Genomic DNA, 15,062 nt, shown 5'->3' with positions numbered 1-15,062 from the left:
GTGGTATCTCATGGTTCTGATTGGTAGATCCCTAATGATCAGTGATGTTGAGCATCTTTTTTGTGTGTTTATTGGCCATTTGTGTATCTTCTTTGGGAGAACATGTGCTCAAGTCCAAGTGTGCAGGGTCGAGTGTTGGCGTACCTTCTCCTAGCCCTGTTGTGCAAAACCCCACATATTTCTTTTTTTCCAAAAACTGACTCTTGGGGGGGTCATTATATTTTAGACTACTTGAATCAAATATGTGTCTCTTTAAAAGAAGAAATGTTTAATGATTTAGGGTAAAAAGTCAGGTGTCTTCTGGACATTCATTTTAAGGAAGGTTTTTTTCTAATTTGGCTTCTCTTGTTTGTTTTTAATTCTACCTTTGATTGTTAAAAAAAAAAAAACAACCCAGGGAATTCATCATAAAATTGCTTAAGAATTGCACTTGATTTCCATGGGTCTTGATTGGAGAAGGAAGAGAGGAAGCCAAGAGCTAGGAGGCCGCCTGCTGGCCCTGCTGGAGCACCAGCGGGTCTGAGTCCCCAGCACGGTGACTGTCTCCACACCCGGTGCCGGGACTGAGTCAGATGACCTTCAGCAGGACGCCAGGCACAGCCAGGCCACAGTGAGGAGGTCTGCAGCCCTTTCCGTTGGAGCCCCCAGGCATGGTTCAGGTCATTCAGGATGAGAGGTTTCCTGGAGGAGAAGCCAGTTCACCAAAACGTGAGAAAGAGGTGAAAAGGTGAGAAAGAAAGAGGAAAGAGGTGAGAGTGAGGAGCAGCAAGTGCAGCCCCAAGAAACAGCCTGCCCCTCGGGGTTTGGGGGTTCGCAGCCCCAACAACGCTCAGTGAGAGGCATGAAGGTCGAGAGCTGCCCTGGGAGTGGCAGGTGGGGACAGAGGCCTCTCGCTTTGTTCTTTGTAGATCGAGAGAAACATTACGAAATGCTTTGGAAACTGTTCTGTCTTGTTCAGATAGGATTGGGGCAGGCGGGGGTCGATAAGACAGAGAAAGTATGAAGCTTTAAGAAATGTCTGGGAAGGAGCAACCCCCCCCCCAAAATTATAGGTGTTCTGCTCTCGATGATTAAGTATAATCTGAAATGATTCCTTGTAAATTGGGTGTTAAGGAATTCTCCGTGTTGGGTTGGGGCGGGGGGTGGGGGCTGCCCTGCAAAGCCCGCTCTGGATGGAGGCTTTGTTGCACATTCAGAAAAAACTTCCCTCCTTCCCTCCCCCAAGGGGAGGTTGAAATGTGAATTTGGAGATCAAAGCACAGAGCCAAGAAGATCCTCCTGCGATGACCAGTCCCAGAGGGGGAGTCCAAATGCAGCCTTTCCCTCCCTCCCTATCTCTCTCCTTTTTGCCCTTTTCCTCCCTCTCTCCTTTCTGCTCTTTCCCTCCCTCTCTCCTTTTTGCCCTTTCCCTCCCTCTCTCCTTTTTGCACTTTCCCTCCTTCTCTCCTTTTTGACTCTTCTCTTTCACTGTCATCAAGAGGCTCTTGGGTGCCCCCATCTCTGCCAGCAGCACCCCAGAACAAACGTCTCTCCACCCTCCCTCCACCACTCCTGATCCTTGCTCACCTCCTGGGCACCCACCGTCCTCTCCTGCCTAGGACGCACAGGCATGAATGATTTGGGTTGGGTTCCGCAAAGCAGAGCTTGAGACCATACAGACATGGCAGGGGAGAAGCCGGCCCGAGGCCAGCCCCTGCCAGGCCCACGGGGGTGCTGGACCATGAACCCACACCCAGCTGGAGGGATGGCACTTCCGTGCCCCCCACATCGGAGGTCCCCCAGCTTTGCCACCTCCAGGGACACAGAGTACCCTTGGCATTTCTGGAGGACAAGTTCATGTTCCTCTGAAGGGCAGTTCCCCCAAGGGGCAAGCTTGAGCTTAATGTCATGAAAAGGATAATTCTTCCTTGTTGTTGCCCATTATCAACAAAAGGAGTTAGTTTAACAATTTCCTCAAATAATGACAGACAGGCTTTTCCTGACATTGTCCTTTTTATCATTATCACCAACCCAGTGCTGGGTGGCCGGCAGCCAGCAGGGCCACATGGGAGCTCAGGGCAGAGCCAGCCTCAGGCTGCGCAGTGCCCTTGGCCCCCATTCCAGGGAGACCAGGGGTGGGGGTCCTCCTGGTCCTCGCTCCCTCCACTGACACAGGATCCCTGGCGTCGGCTGTGTGAAGGAGCCGTGTCAAGTGCTGGGCTGTGTGCTCGTCAAGGCCACCCAAGAATATGGTTGACACATGAGCCGTAAGGCTAAGGGGGGGTGGCTGTCAGGGCAGCACGTAACTTCCTGGTGGTGCCAGTTGGTATTGTGTGGCCACAGCCCCTGGTCTGGGGGCAGCCGAGGCGTGCTGAGGCCCCACGGCCCGCGGCGTCCCCACACCCAAGGGCCCAGCCGGCACAAGTAAGGTCCCCACAGGCAGAGCTGCGAGCGGCCGGAGCTGTGGCAGTGCTGCTGGCCCCTCGCTCAGGCTTTCCTTCCTCTCACCTCTGTGGGAAGCTGGCGTCTGGGGGTCCTGGCTGCTGCCCTGTTACCCATCTGCTGCTCCTTATCCCCAAATTTAGGGCCTTTTCACAGCCTTGGTGCAGGCCATGTTCCCCTGTGGAGCCCGCCCCTCTCACTGGCCTGGAGACTCTCCCAGGCCTCCCGCCGCTATGGGTCAGCATGAGTCTGACCTGGAAGGATTTATGGGACCTCCAGCCCCTCGTGGCCTCATCGTGTGGTCTCTGCTGGCCGAGGGCCTGCAGAGCCGAGGGTGGGACAGTGAGGCATACCCAACAGGCACTGGGCTGCTCCACTCTGGGGACCCCAGTTGAAACAAGTGTGTGTGTCCTGCCCAGGGCGCCGCGTCCACCTATGCCCACGCAGATGGGGCTCCCTTGGCGCGCTCAGCCCCAGACAGCGTCCACTCACTCCTTTCCCGTCACAGTGGATGCCTGCAGCCGTGTGTGCCTGCACGCGTGTGAGCAGAGCACAGGCACAAGCTGGATTCCCTCCGGTCAGTCCTGCCCCTCAAGCTCACCCACTCACCCACTGGGCAATCGCTGAGCCCCTGGCGAGCAGGACACCGCTGGATGCCATGGTGCCAGGGCACCGCAGGATGGGCACCCCTGCCCTGCCATGGGAGTCCGGGTGGCGCCAGGCTTGCTAACTGCCCTGTGCGATGACTGGCACCTCAGACACAAGGGATGGGGTCTGAGTCAGAGGCGCCTCCTGGCCAGACCTGGGCTGGACGAGCGCTGCGCAGACGGCAGCACCAGGCCCCGGGAGATCAGAGCGGCTCAGGGCCAACACTGGCTGCTCGCAGTCGAGGGGGGCACATGGTGCTGCCCGCCCACATCTACCCCCAAGTTGGGAGCAAGATGAGGGATTCTGCAGCAGCTGGGCCCCCAGGTGGGCTGGCAGCTGGCCGGGGCAGCGTGTGCCCGGTCGCCGGGCCAGACTCTCCTGCAGAGAAAACCAGTCCAGCCACCAACACCTTTCCTCCACTACGACAACATCGGAAGTGGCTCAGCAGGTGTTTCTGGAACCAGGAAGTGCGGTAAATTGGGCCCCATCCACATGGGATGAGTGTGCATGTGTGTGAACAAAGCCGCTGGCCCTGCTTGGGCATCCTATGGACAGAACTGCCCACAGAGAGCTCTTGGCTATGGCGTCTCGGTTCAGCATCACCCGTGTGGACGGACATGCATATGCTCTGTGTTGTCTGTGCTGGAGGCATGTTGACAGAGCCCCCCACCCCACCCCGAGGGGGACGTCATGAGGCCACGAGGCCACAAGGCCACAGAGTGCAGAGACGTGTGAGGACACGTGGGGTGTCGTGGTCGACACGGTCTCAAACACAGAGCTGCTTCTAAACCTGCTGTAAACCCTTTGTTTCTCTCTCATTTCAGGGGGAACCCAAGCGTTCTGCATTTCATTCTCATGTCAAGTCAGTTTTATATAAAACGAGTATCAATTTTCTACTCAAAATACTTTAAAAAGTGTGCCCATGGTAGGCTGTAGTGTTTTCTTGCTTAATTCCATTTAATAAGTGACTTTTTAGTGTTTTAGTCACAGGGGAAGCACTGACCACATATCTGTGAATGGATGTGGGCCTTCTCTCCCTGTTCTCTCTGATTAGGATTTCAGATTTTAAGGCCTGTCTGAAATCTATTAATTCCACCCTCCATCCAGTTCCGCCCTAGATTCAGATTTAGCGGATGGGCCTCGTTCCTCATTCCTGGTGCTGGAACAACTCAGAGAAATAAAATGGTGATGGTTGAGCATGGGCGAGAAGGGTTGATGAATCCGATGGCTTCCCTGGGCCATATGTAGCCAGTTTTCGTGTGATGGTTTGTGAGTGAAGGGGTGCCCGAGCCTGTGGTCATCTGTCCTGCAATAATTCCAGAAAGTTCAGTGATTCAGACTGATTCAGGCCCCTCAGGGCCTATGAGATGGCCATCCGTTGCAGATCAGCTGCGGAGACCTGACCCTTGGACTCCTTGAACCAGCCACCCATGAGAACATTTCCCAGCAGCGTCCTCATTAGCTGTTGCGTATTCACATGCTGGAAACCTTGGTGCCTTTTTTGAAAGAGCTGCTGGCAAATCTCTCTGGAACTTCGAATGATTCTTTCCATCATTCCTCCAGCCCAGCACTGGAGCTGCAAGTGGAAAACATTTCCCGGACATGGAGGTTTCCAAGGGTTCAGTCTGGAGGTCAAATGCCAAGGTGGACAGGCCCCACCTCATGGAGCAAGACACCATGGATAACACAGCAGTGCCCACTGCGCATGCGGGCACTGGGGCTGGCGGGACCGGGGAGGCCTGCTCTGGGCCCTGGGTGACTGTCCCTTTGGGGGCCAGTATGCAGTCCACAAACAACACGACTGACCCGAGGAGGGTTCACTGGGTCCTGCTGCTGTGACGACTCAGCCATGAAACTGGAGGAAATAGGTCCACATCTTTGCCTCTTGGCTAGCAGCTGCTCCATAAATCTGCATTCAGAGCCCTCATCCTGGATGTGGGGTTTGTGGGACCCCAGACACCTCTGGGCCGGTGTCCTTACTGGGGACACGTGTGGGGGGTCCCAGTGGCAGCTATGAAGGACCGTGGCCCTGAGGGCTCTGCTCCGTCTTCCAGCTCTGGGGGTGGTCCTCTTGCATCACTCCCTCCACACCAGCCCTGGACTGAGCACGGCTGCCTGTGGCATTTCTGGCTTCTCTTACCTTCTGGTCGTGGTATCTCCACCACTTAGGCCATCCAACAGACACTTAGTTGGTTCTAGTTATTTACTGCTGCTTAACCAGCGACTCCATTGGAGAAGGAAATGGCAACCCACTCCAGTGTTCTTGCCTGGAGAATCCCAGGGACGGGGAAGCCTGGTGGGCTGCCGTCTATGGGGTCGCACAGAGTTGGACACGACTGAAGCCACTTAGCAGCAGCAGCAGCAGCAGCAACCAGCGACTCCAAACTTAGGGCTTGCAACAACTTGCTGTCAGTGGTCATGGTTTGTGGATTAAGTGGGCAGGCGAGTGTCTTGGGCTTATGGTGGGCTGGGGACATATGTGGCATTTTTCCTGCTTCCCCCCAGATCAGGCATCTGGTCTCCTTGGCTGGAACATCTGAGAATTTGTCCATTTTATCTGGTCATTGAATTTACTGGTATAAACTTAACAATGTTCCTTTACTTCCTTATTAACGTCTATAGTTTTGTAAAAGTGACATGTTCTTTTATTTCTCATATTGATCATTTGTATCTATTTTTGATAAGGTAGATATTTATCAATATCACTGGTGTTTTTTTGAAGATCAAGCTTCTGGTTTTATTGATGTTCTTGATCATTTTCTATTTCACAGATGTCTGTTCTTGTATCTGGTCTATCCTTTTTCTGTTTACTTTGCTATTTTCCTCTCTACTTAAGGTAGAAGCTTAGATCATTGATCTGAGACCTTCTTTTCTAATATAAATGTTTCAAGCTATAAAATCTTCTCTATTGTTCTGACTGCTTCCCACGATTTTAATATATTGTTCTTTTCATTTTCATTTGGCTTAAAATATTTTCTAAGTTTCTCTTTTTTTTTTTCTCTTCAACCCATGGAAATCTAGAAATACTTTGTTTTAATTTCCAAATATTTGGTGGTCCTACCAAAGCAGCAGGCAATGCAGGAGGGAAGGCTGGTGCTAACAAATTCCACAGCTGCCCAGGCCTGACCCTTGGCCAGTCTGGTGATGGCCTCGCTATTTGCTGACTAAACTCCTTCCCTCCCACCGGTACTGCCCATTGTCTGAACTAGTCTTTGCTGTTTCTGTGCATTTCCTGCTACCTCATGGGCCTATGTCACTTAAAGAATGGATTGACGGACTTCCCTGGTAGTCCAGTGACTAAGACTCCATGCTCCGTTCAGGGGGCCCAGGTTCGATCCCTGGTCAGGGTACTGGGTCCCCCTAAGAGTTCTCCTGCTGCAACTTAAAAAGATCCTGCATGCCACATCAAAGATTGAAAATCCCACATGCTACAGCTAAGACCCAGCACAGCCAAATAAATAATTTAAAAAGAGAAAAAGCGACTCTGAAAATAAACTGTTTTTAAAAAGAAAGAAGAAGAACGTATTGAACTGTTTGGGGACAGATACTTAGAAATACGATGTGATGCAGTGGAAGTTGACACAACATTGTGGATCAACTATACTTCAAATTAAAAAAGAAAGAAGATGAGTCACAAATGGAAGCCAAAATACAGTTTTTTAAAATTTAGTAGTTACATTAAAAAGGTTTAAAAACAGATTAATTATAATAATATCTTCTTTAGTCTAATGTATACACAATATTATCCTTTCAACATGTGATCAATATGAAAATATCAGTGAGATATTTTACATGCTTTTTTTATACCAGGTCTTCAAAATCTGATGTGCATTTTACACTCAAAGCCTCATTTCATGCACCCGTGTGTCTGGGGACTGGGTCTGTTTTCTCTGGTAAGTCCCACAACCGGGGGAAACAGCTGGAACATCAGGTGTGCAGCTGTGGAGTCACTCGCCAGAAAATGCGTCTGGAGTTTTGGCAAGTCAGCGTTGAAAACAGGAAGCTCTGTTTTGCTTTGTAATGGTTTCCAAATAATAGTGTGAAATCAGCTTTTTTCTGTCAGGAAATTACGGAGCACGTTTGTTGGCACTGATGTTTTTGTATTTGCTCTATAATGCTGAGTCCAGAGGGCCTCAGGGGCCCTTCTGTGGCATTTGTTGGCTGTAGACCTGGCTTCACAGACCTTTTAGACCCCCTCCCAACCCCCAAGCATGCCCCTTCAAACACCCAGATGCTGAGATGCTGGGAGTCACGGGGCTCAGGTCTGTACTGATGGCTTCAGGACGCTCGTGCCAGCAGCTTGCTGCGTGGCAGCAAAGATTTTGTTAAAGACTTTTTAAGTTTGTGTCTTTGTACCTCGACTGCAGGCACCACTGACCTTATCTCTGTCGCTAGTGGTTAAAACTCCCATTTTTAGGATTCCACACAAATAAAATTGTAATGGCCGCACTTGGCTGACGTTCACCTGTGTTGCGTGCCTATCGGTTGCTCTTTTGCTGGGGGCGCATGCGTTGCGTCTGCACTATGGCGTCCTGCCATACACGGTTGATGCATAATGTTTAGGTTCTAATGTGTTTTGTCTGCTGTAAAGAAAGCCGCTTGGAACATTCGTGGACAGGTTTTGTGTGGTGTGTGCCCAGAAGCCGAGCGACTGGTTGTGCAGAAGGTCTGAGTACCTGCTCAGCTGCTTTGCAAAGTGGTTCTGTCTCACTGTCCTCCCCGAAACCTGTGCGATTTTTCACTTGGTGGTGTCAGTCTTTTTAATTGCAGCAACATGAGGGTGTAGTGTGTTTCCTCCCAGTTAAAACTTCATTCCCCTGTCCCAGCTAGATAGCAGGAGTGCCCCTCTCCGTCTCCTCACGCCTCCCACCCCCAGGTGTAATCTCTGCAAAGGTCTGTAAACATCTGACAGATGTCCCCTGGGGATTGGGGGTTACACTGGAAATGTTACTTTAAATGGAAAAAGTGTCTTTGCGGATGTGATGAAGGACTTCGAGATTGCCCTGCCATTGTAAGTGTCCTTATAAGAGGAATCAGAGGAGATTTGACCCAAACAGAGGAGACACCAAGCCGCTGGCTGTGAATACAGGAAAAGGGCCCTGAGCCAGGGAGGGCGAGTGGTGCTGGTGGCCTTCAGAAGCTGGAACGATGGTCCCCCCGCCTCTGAATGGAGCAAGGCCCTGCTGACACCCCGATTTCACACTGCGAGACTCACTTAGAACTTCTGGCCTCCAGAACTTTAAGAAAATAAACCACTGTTGTTTTAAGTCACTAAGTTTGTGGTAATTTGTGACAGCAACCACAGGAAACCAGTACAGTTACTGCAAGAAATAAGCCTTAAGTGAATGGGGAGATGCACGGTGCTCATGGGTTGGAGGACTCAGTGTTGCTGAGATGTCTGTCTTCCCCAGACTGATCTGTATGTTCATCATGATCCCAGTTGATATCACAGCAGGGTTGTTTGTTGTTGTTGTTTTTAATGGAAATTGACAAACTCATTCTAAAATTTGTTGGAAATGCAAAGGATTTAGAATAGTCAAAAATTCATCCGAAAAAGAAGAACAAGGTTAGAGAACAAGCACTACCCAACCTCAAGGCTAATCCAGACAAGTGTGTTGGCATAAAGATAGATCAAAGGAATGGAGTAGAGTCCAGAATTGACCTGTGTGTGCACAGACAACTGATCTTTTATCAAAGTGCAAATGCAGTTCAGAGGGAAAAGAGCATCATCTTCAAACAGATGGACACCTGGATATCCATATGCAATAAAATTGAACTTTAAAACTTCACACTATGTGTGAAAATTAACTCAAAATGGATCCTAGAACGAAATGTAGAACTTAAAACTGTAAAAATTCTAGAAGAAAACTTAGGAAAAAAAATCTTTACATCCTTGGGTTAGGCAAAAAAGTTCTCAGATAAGATACCAAAATCACAATTAATAAGAGGAAAAAAATGGGTCAATTGGAATTCAAGAATGTTGAAAACTTCTTTGAAAAACATTGTTAAGAGAATGAAAAGACAGGTCAGGGGAATGGGAGAAAATATTTGCAGATAATTTCTGATAAAGGGCTTGTGCCCAGAGCTCTGTAGGGCTCTCAGAGCTGAATGATAAGAAAATAAACGTCCCCCCAAAAAATGGGCCAATGATTTGAATAGATGCCTCATCAGATAAGGTATATGGATGGCAAATCAGTTCAGCATGGTTCGCCATTAGAAAAATGTTACGTCCTCAGTGAGATACAGTGCAGACCTGTTAGCAGGTCTAGAAGAAAAAGGCTGGCCATCCCACGTGTTTGCAAGAACGTGGAGCAATGGGAACTCACTGCTGGTGCGAACTCGAATGATGCAACCACTTTGGAAAACAGTTTAGCAGATTTTTTAGAAGCTGTCCATTCAACTGCCTTTTCATCCAGTCATCCCCTCTGGGTGTTTACCTGAGAGAAACAGAAGCCTAGAGACTTACACCCAGATGTTCGCCACATAAACTAGGAGCAGCCCGCATCCAACAGGCGAAAGGGAAAACAGCTGTAGTTTAGAGCGAACAGATGGTACTGAGTGCAAGAAACCAGAAAAGACTGCATGACTCTGAAATCCTGGTAAATGCAAGTAATTTACTTGTGATAGAAAGCCAATCAGAGAATCCCCTGGTGGTCCAGTGGTTACAATTCCACACTTTCATTGCCAAGGGCCAGGGTCTGATCCCTTTTTGGGGAACTAAGATCCTGAAAGCAGTGTGTGCCCGCCCCCCAAAAAAGGAAGTTAGCAATTGCCTGGGGGAGGGAGGTGGGAAGCTCACCCCGGGGGACGGACAAGGGCACAAGGAAGCTGGTGATGGGGTGGTTGGGTGTGTATATTTTGGTCACATTCATCAAACTTTAAATATGTACCATGTGTTGCGTGTTGATCATGCTCAACAAAATTGTAAGTCATTGGAGTTGTCCCTCATGCAACTAAGGGAAGACGTTAGTGGGCAGCCAGGTTTGTAGTCTGGAGCATGGGGTCAATTAGAGATGAGTGGTCATTGCTGATGGGCTCCTGGGTGCGAATGCCTATGGATCAGAACTCGGGAGCACTTGCCACTGGGGGACAGGGCAGAGCTGGAGGTCTGAGAATGGGGTGGACCTGTTCTGGGCCGAATGCCCATGTCCTCCATCCTTGTCTTCAGGTCCTGAACCCTCAATGTGATGGGACTAGGAGACGGGGCCTTTGGGAGTGACTGGGGTCAGCTGAGGCCGTGAGGGTGGAGCCCTGTGATGGGATCAGACCCCAGAGCTCTTGCAGCCATGTGGGGCCACACGGAAAAGGCCGCCTGCAGGCCAGGAAGAGGCCCCACCAGACCGGCCCCTGAGCTGTGGTGTGAGTCGCCATCCACGTGAGCCTCTCAGCAGCTGCAGCCAAATGAAGTGGCACAGGGGAGCAGGGCCTGTGTGTACTATCCAAATGTTCAGCTTGGTGGTCTCCAGGCCGAGTGTGTGTTGTTAGAATCAGGAGCACACGCCGGTCACTCTAAGCCAGTGCCGTGGCTGGACACGGCGCCCAAGCTCAGAGGTGTGGGTAAGCATGGCTGTAACCAGGCCCAGCATGGGGACGCTAGCCCTCCTCCCAGGGCCTTGCCTGAGACACCCTCACCCGCTGAGGCTTCTGCACTGCTGGACGGGGGAGCTCGTGTTCTGGGCTGAGAAGGGTGGGCCCGGTGCCTGCCCTTCGCCCCTAATGAAGGCGGAAGTGAGCTGACTTCAGTACTGCCGCTGCTGCCAAGTCGCTTCAGTTGTGTCCGACTCTGTGTGACCCCATAGACAGCAGCCCACCAGGCTTCCCTGTCCCTGGGATTCTCCAGGCAAGAACACTGGAGTGGGTTGCCATTTCCTTCTCCAATGCAGGAAAGTGAAAAGTGAAAGGGAAGTTGCTCAGTCGTATCCGACTCTTTGCGACCCCATGGACTGCAGCCTACCAGGCTCCTCCGCCCATGGGATTTTCCAGGCAAGAGTACTGGAGTGGGGTGCCATTGCCTTCTCCAGACTTCAGTACAGGAGTCTTCAATTCCTGCAAATCCCCTTGCAGGTGGTGGGCTTGCCCTCAGAGCCCGCCTGCCAAGGCAGTGGATGTGTGTTGTCTATGTGTGTAGGTGTGTGCGTGTGTGAGGGGCTTGTCTGGGTTGAAGGCTCTGTGCCCAGAGTCCAGGGCAGAGAGAGGCAGATGTTTGGGTCTCCCTGGAGACCCCTTTGCTCCTGGGTGCTGCCTCCTTCTCCCTCCCTGCCTCAGACTCAGTGCAGGCAGTACAGCGAGGGAGGGAGGGGGGCCCGGTCCCCTTTGTATTTTCCCCACATCCTTCGTGCCCCAGGGTGTCAAGGGAAAGAGCCCTGTGTTCTGGTCTCTAGTTGTTGGCAGAACCTCCATGGCCCAGGCCAGGTGTTGTGGCTACAGGCAGGGCGAATCCCAGGAAGCCAGGAGCCCCTCTCCACTCCTTGTGGGCTGGCAGGACCAGCCTGAGCTCGTGGGAGCAGTGGAGGCAGAATTGTGACTGTGCCAGGGAGCTGGCCCTGAGTCCTGCTGACCTGCTTGACCCACACTAGGGCCTGACCATGTTTCACATCCAGGAACACGTGACCTGAGTGCAGGAAGTGGCCGCAACAGGCCATTCATCGAAGAAAGGGTTGTTTTTCTTCTAAGACAGTTTTGCTCAAGGTTTCTTATAATGAGCCCCTGGGGTTTTAGAGGTGGGATATGCTCATTAAGCCTACACCACCTTCTCCCGAGGGCTCCATGGCTCCCCTGGTCAGGGGCTGGTCTGGACAGGACCTCAGCCCCTGCTCTGCTGCAGGACAAGGAAGGGGCACCCACGGGCAGCCTCAGGTGACAGACGGGGGCACCTGTACACAGAGGGGCTCACACGCTACACATCACACACCAGGTTAAGACACGACATTCCTTCACCTACACACAATTCAAACAGTGACTAGAACTGATGACTGGCAAATTTCTAAGAGGATTGTTAAGACCCTCACGAGTTCTGTCTTGCTGGAAACCACATTTAAAACTCAGAACCCACACGTCAGCAGCCGCTCCACTTCTTAAGCCCAGGGTGGGGTGGGGTGCAGGGGGTCCCATGTCAATCACCAAGCCCTAGTCACCGCAGCAGCCTCGCCCCTTCCCTGTGTCACCAACGAGAAAGTTCCACAAACAGGTTCCCCCAGCCACCTGTGGTCGGTGAGGCTCCTGAGTGAGCAGAAAGCTTGAGAGGCGGGGGCTAGGCAGGGAGTAGTCTCTGGTCGGTGTCTCAAAGCAAAAGTGCAGAAGACAGGCTTGCTCGGGGCTGAGCAAGCTTGGCAGGTGAGGGCTGCGTGGAAGGGGTGGGCTGTCCCAAGTGACTGACTGCTGCTGGATGTTCACAAACCATAACAAAGTACAGAAGAAACTTGTCCCAGGCACAGAGCATGGGGGTCTGTCCGTCCCATTCTGTTCCAGCTCAGCTTCTGGGCGTGACTCCCTGTCCCCCAGACGTGCTCACAGCCTCTCACTGTCCATGATTTGGCTGCAGGTCAGGCCTGACGTCAGGCAGGTTCTCACAGAGTCCATGGCACAAGTGCAGACTTTATAACCTAGTAGAAATAAAGAGCTCGGAGCCCCCAAGCCCAGCTACCCCCCAGTCAGGCAGACAAAGCCCCCCGTGGTGGACACGCAGCTCCTCTCTGTCGTCGCTCTTCCTTTTAGGCATTCCTTTTCATTAGGGTGTAGGTGAAGCTCGATCAGGGAGTGATTAGAGCACAGCCCCGAGGAGCTGGGGGTGGGGATCCCCCTTGTCTGTCCGCCTGGGGAGCCGGACACCATTACTCTGCCTCTAAAGCCACTTGAGCCTTTGTACTGACAGGGAAGGGGCATGCACGGTTTATCACTTTCTGAGTGACTTTCTGGGAGATAACCCGAGGGGTTGTGCGACAACTGTTCTTCCCTGTTAATTGTGTCGATGCTAATTGTTTCCAGGTGTTTACCTCCAACGGCCCCACCGTGATCATGCCCACCTGGTTCTGCTCCCGAGCCTGGTTCGCCCACGTGGGCGCATTTGATGAGGGCGGGCGGGTAAGTGTGGTCCATGGATCCCTCCTCTGGGCATGCGGGGAGGGGCTTTGAGGGCCTTCCCGGCGCTCCCTGGGGCTGCGTGTGGGTGCTGGGCCTCCCCGGGAGCAGCGGGTTTCTGTGTGAAGACCGTGGGCGTCTCCTCTGGGCTCACACCCACGCAGCCACCTCATCCCGGTTTAAGGGCTGTTTGTGGGAAAACGCAGGACACGGGCAGTGCCGCCCTGCCACCCTGGGCGGCAGTGGGAGAGGGGCGCCCCTCGCTCCCCTGAGGGCGGCGGCCCCGGAGCACTGGGGGCCGAGCTGGCCTGGGCCTCCCCTGCAGGGCAGGACCCACGCTGGCCTCTGGCTTAGAAACGGGGACGCAGACCCCGACCTGCTCTCCCTCCTCGACGGCCTTAGAGGGAACACTCCGACGGAACACTCGTCAGAAGGTAAACCAAGGTTGATTAGTTTGCTTTCCTTTCAGTCTCCTTAAATTGGCTCTGAGACGTGTGTTCTGTTCTCATGGTGGATGGAGCCTGTGGGCCAGACGTGTTCAAGCCCATTAGGCCAGAAGGTGGGGGTGACACAGGCCCAGGCTAACCATCTGCCCCAGGACCTTGGCCCTCCGTCCAGCCCGCTCAGAGTCTTCTCTCCACTTTGGAGGGGACTGTCACCCACTGCCAGGGGCCCAGTGGATCCTTGGCTTGGGGCCCCCCTCCTCCCTGACCCCACCCAGCATTTCTCTGACCACCCCCCAGGGAGAGGCCAGCTCCTCAGCTGCCCCCTGTGCTGGACCCTGGCCAGACAGTCCCTCCCATAACTACCCAGACATGCCCTCCATGCTGGTCTCGCGTGTACAAACCAGGGGCCCAGCCCGCCTGTCCTCAGGACTGGCCAGACTGGGGAATGTCTGCACCTCAGCTCCACAGGCCCTCCCTGTCCTGGAGGGTCTCGTGAGCGCGTAGCCACACTCTGCCCAGGGACTCCCACCGGGGGCTGCAGGGGGCCAAGGCCAGAGAGATGGCAGAGTGTCCTCTCTGCCAACAGATTCTCCTTGAAATCAAGGCATGGGGGGAGCAAAGGGACACACCATGAGTCTCCCCACCACTAAGCAGGTGCTGCAAAAGCTGCTCTCACTGGTGCTGAGTCCAAGCACCTGTTCTCATTCCTCTGTGGCAAGTGGCTCCAAGATGGTCATCAGGAGGCATTCCTTAAATTGCAGCCATGACCAGCTTCAGGACGGGAAGTGCGTCAGGCCTCTTAGCACAAGTTAATTCTTCCTGGAGAGAGAGCTGCGGAGGGAAAAGAAAGTCCATCCCTCTCTTTGTACAGGGCTCAGGGACCAAGGACCTGGGCTGGGATGGGGCCGTGGCTGCAGCAAGTGAGGGATGTGGCATGAGGAGGGGGTCACAGATGGCCGTGAAGCCCACCGCCAGGATGAGGACATGAGGTGCTTCCTGGTTCCTTCAGGCCCTCCCCCAAGAAAACAGGTTGAGCTGAAGAGTTCTTTGTGGAATGCATTTGAGGGAGCACCATGTGCTGGGGGCTGGTCCTCAGCTGGTTGTCCGGGTCCGGGAGGCTGCAGTTCTCACCCGGAAGGGAAGAGCAGGGAACTGGAGCCGCCGGGACAGTTGAGGTGCTAAAGGTCCCAGAGCAAGATGGCAGCGAGACTCGGGGATAAACGAGGACACAGTGGGCATGAGCTGAGCCCGCAAGGTGCTCAGGTTTTAAATCCGGAAGATGCACTCCCAGAGTGAGGTGGAGGGGAGAAGGAGAGTTGGAGGAGGGCGCGGGACGGCACCCAGCTTGAGGGGTCTGGATGTTCCCAGGAGGCAACTGTTTCAGGCCCTTAAACCAAAAAGAAAGTGACCAAAATGGTGTTTGTTGGTTCAGAACAGAGCTCTTCTGAGGGCGGGGATGGCAGGGAGGGG

At 52.9% G+C, this 15,062-nt stretch overlaps 1 protein-coding gene across 13 annotated transcripts in view; it reads left to right on the top strand.

Moving 5' to 3' along the window:
• B3GNTL1 (UDP-GlcNAc:betaGal beta-1,3-N-acetylglucosaminyltransferase like 1) overlaps positions 1-15,062 on the top strand; it is a 130,291-nt gene that overhangs the window by 68,002 nt on the left and 47,227 nt on the right. For all 13 annotated transcript variants that reach the window (XM_044938750.1, XM_044938751.1, XM_044938752.1 and 10 more), the window contains exon 7: positions 13,054-13,149. In XM_044938750.1, coding sequence (XP_044794685.1) covers positions 13,054-13,149 — 96 coding nt within the window. The remainder of the gene's footprint in view (positions 1-13,053; positions 13,150-15,062) is intronic.

This window comes from Bubalus bubalis, chromosome 3 (genome assembly GCF_019923935.1).
Source record: "Bubalus bubalis isolate 160015118507 breed Murrah chromosome 3, NDDB_SH_1, whole genome shotgun sequence".
Taxonomy (NCBI): Eukaryota; Metazoa; Chordata; class Mammalia; order Artiodactyla; family Bovidae; genus Bubalus; species Bubalus bubalis.
The sequence above is the reverse complement of the archived record's forward strand: the minus strand, read 5'-3'. Positions and strand labels throughout refer to the sequence as shown.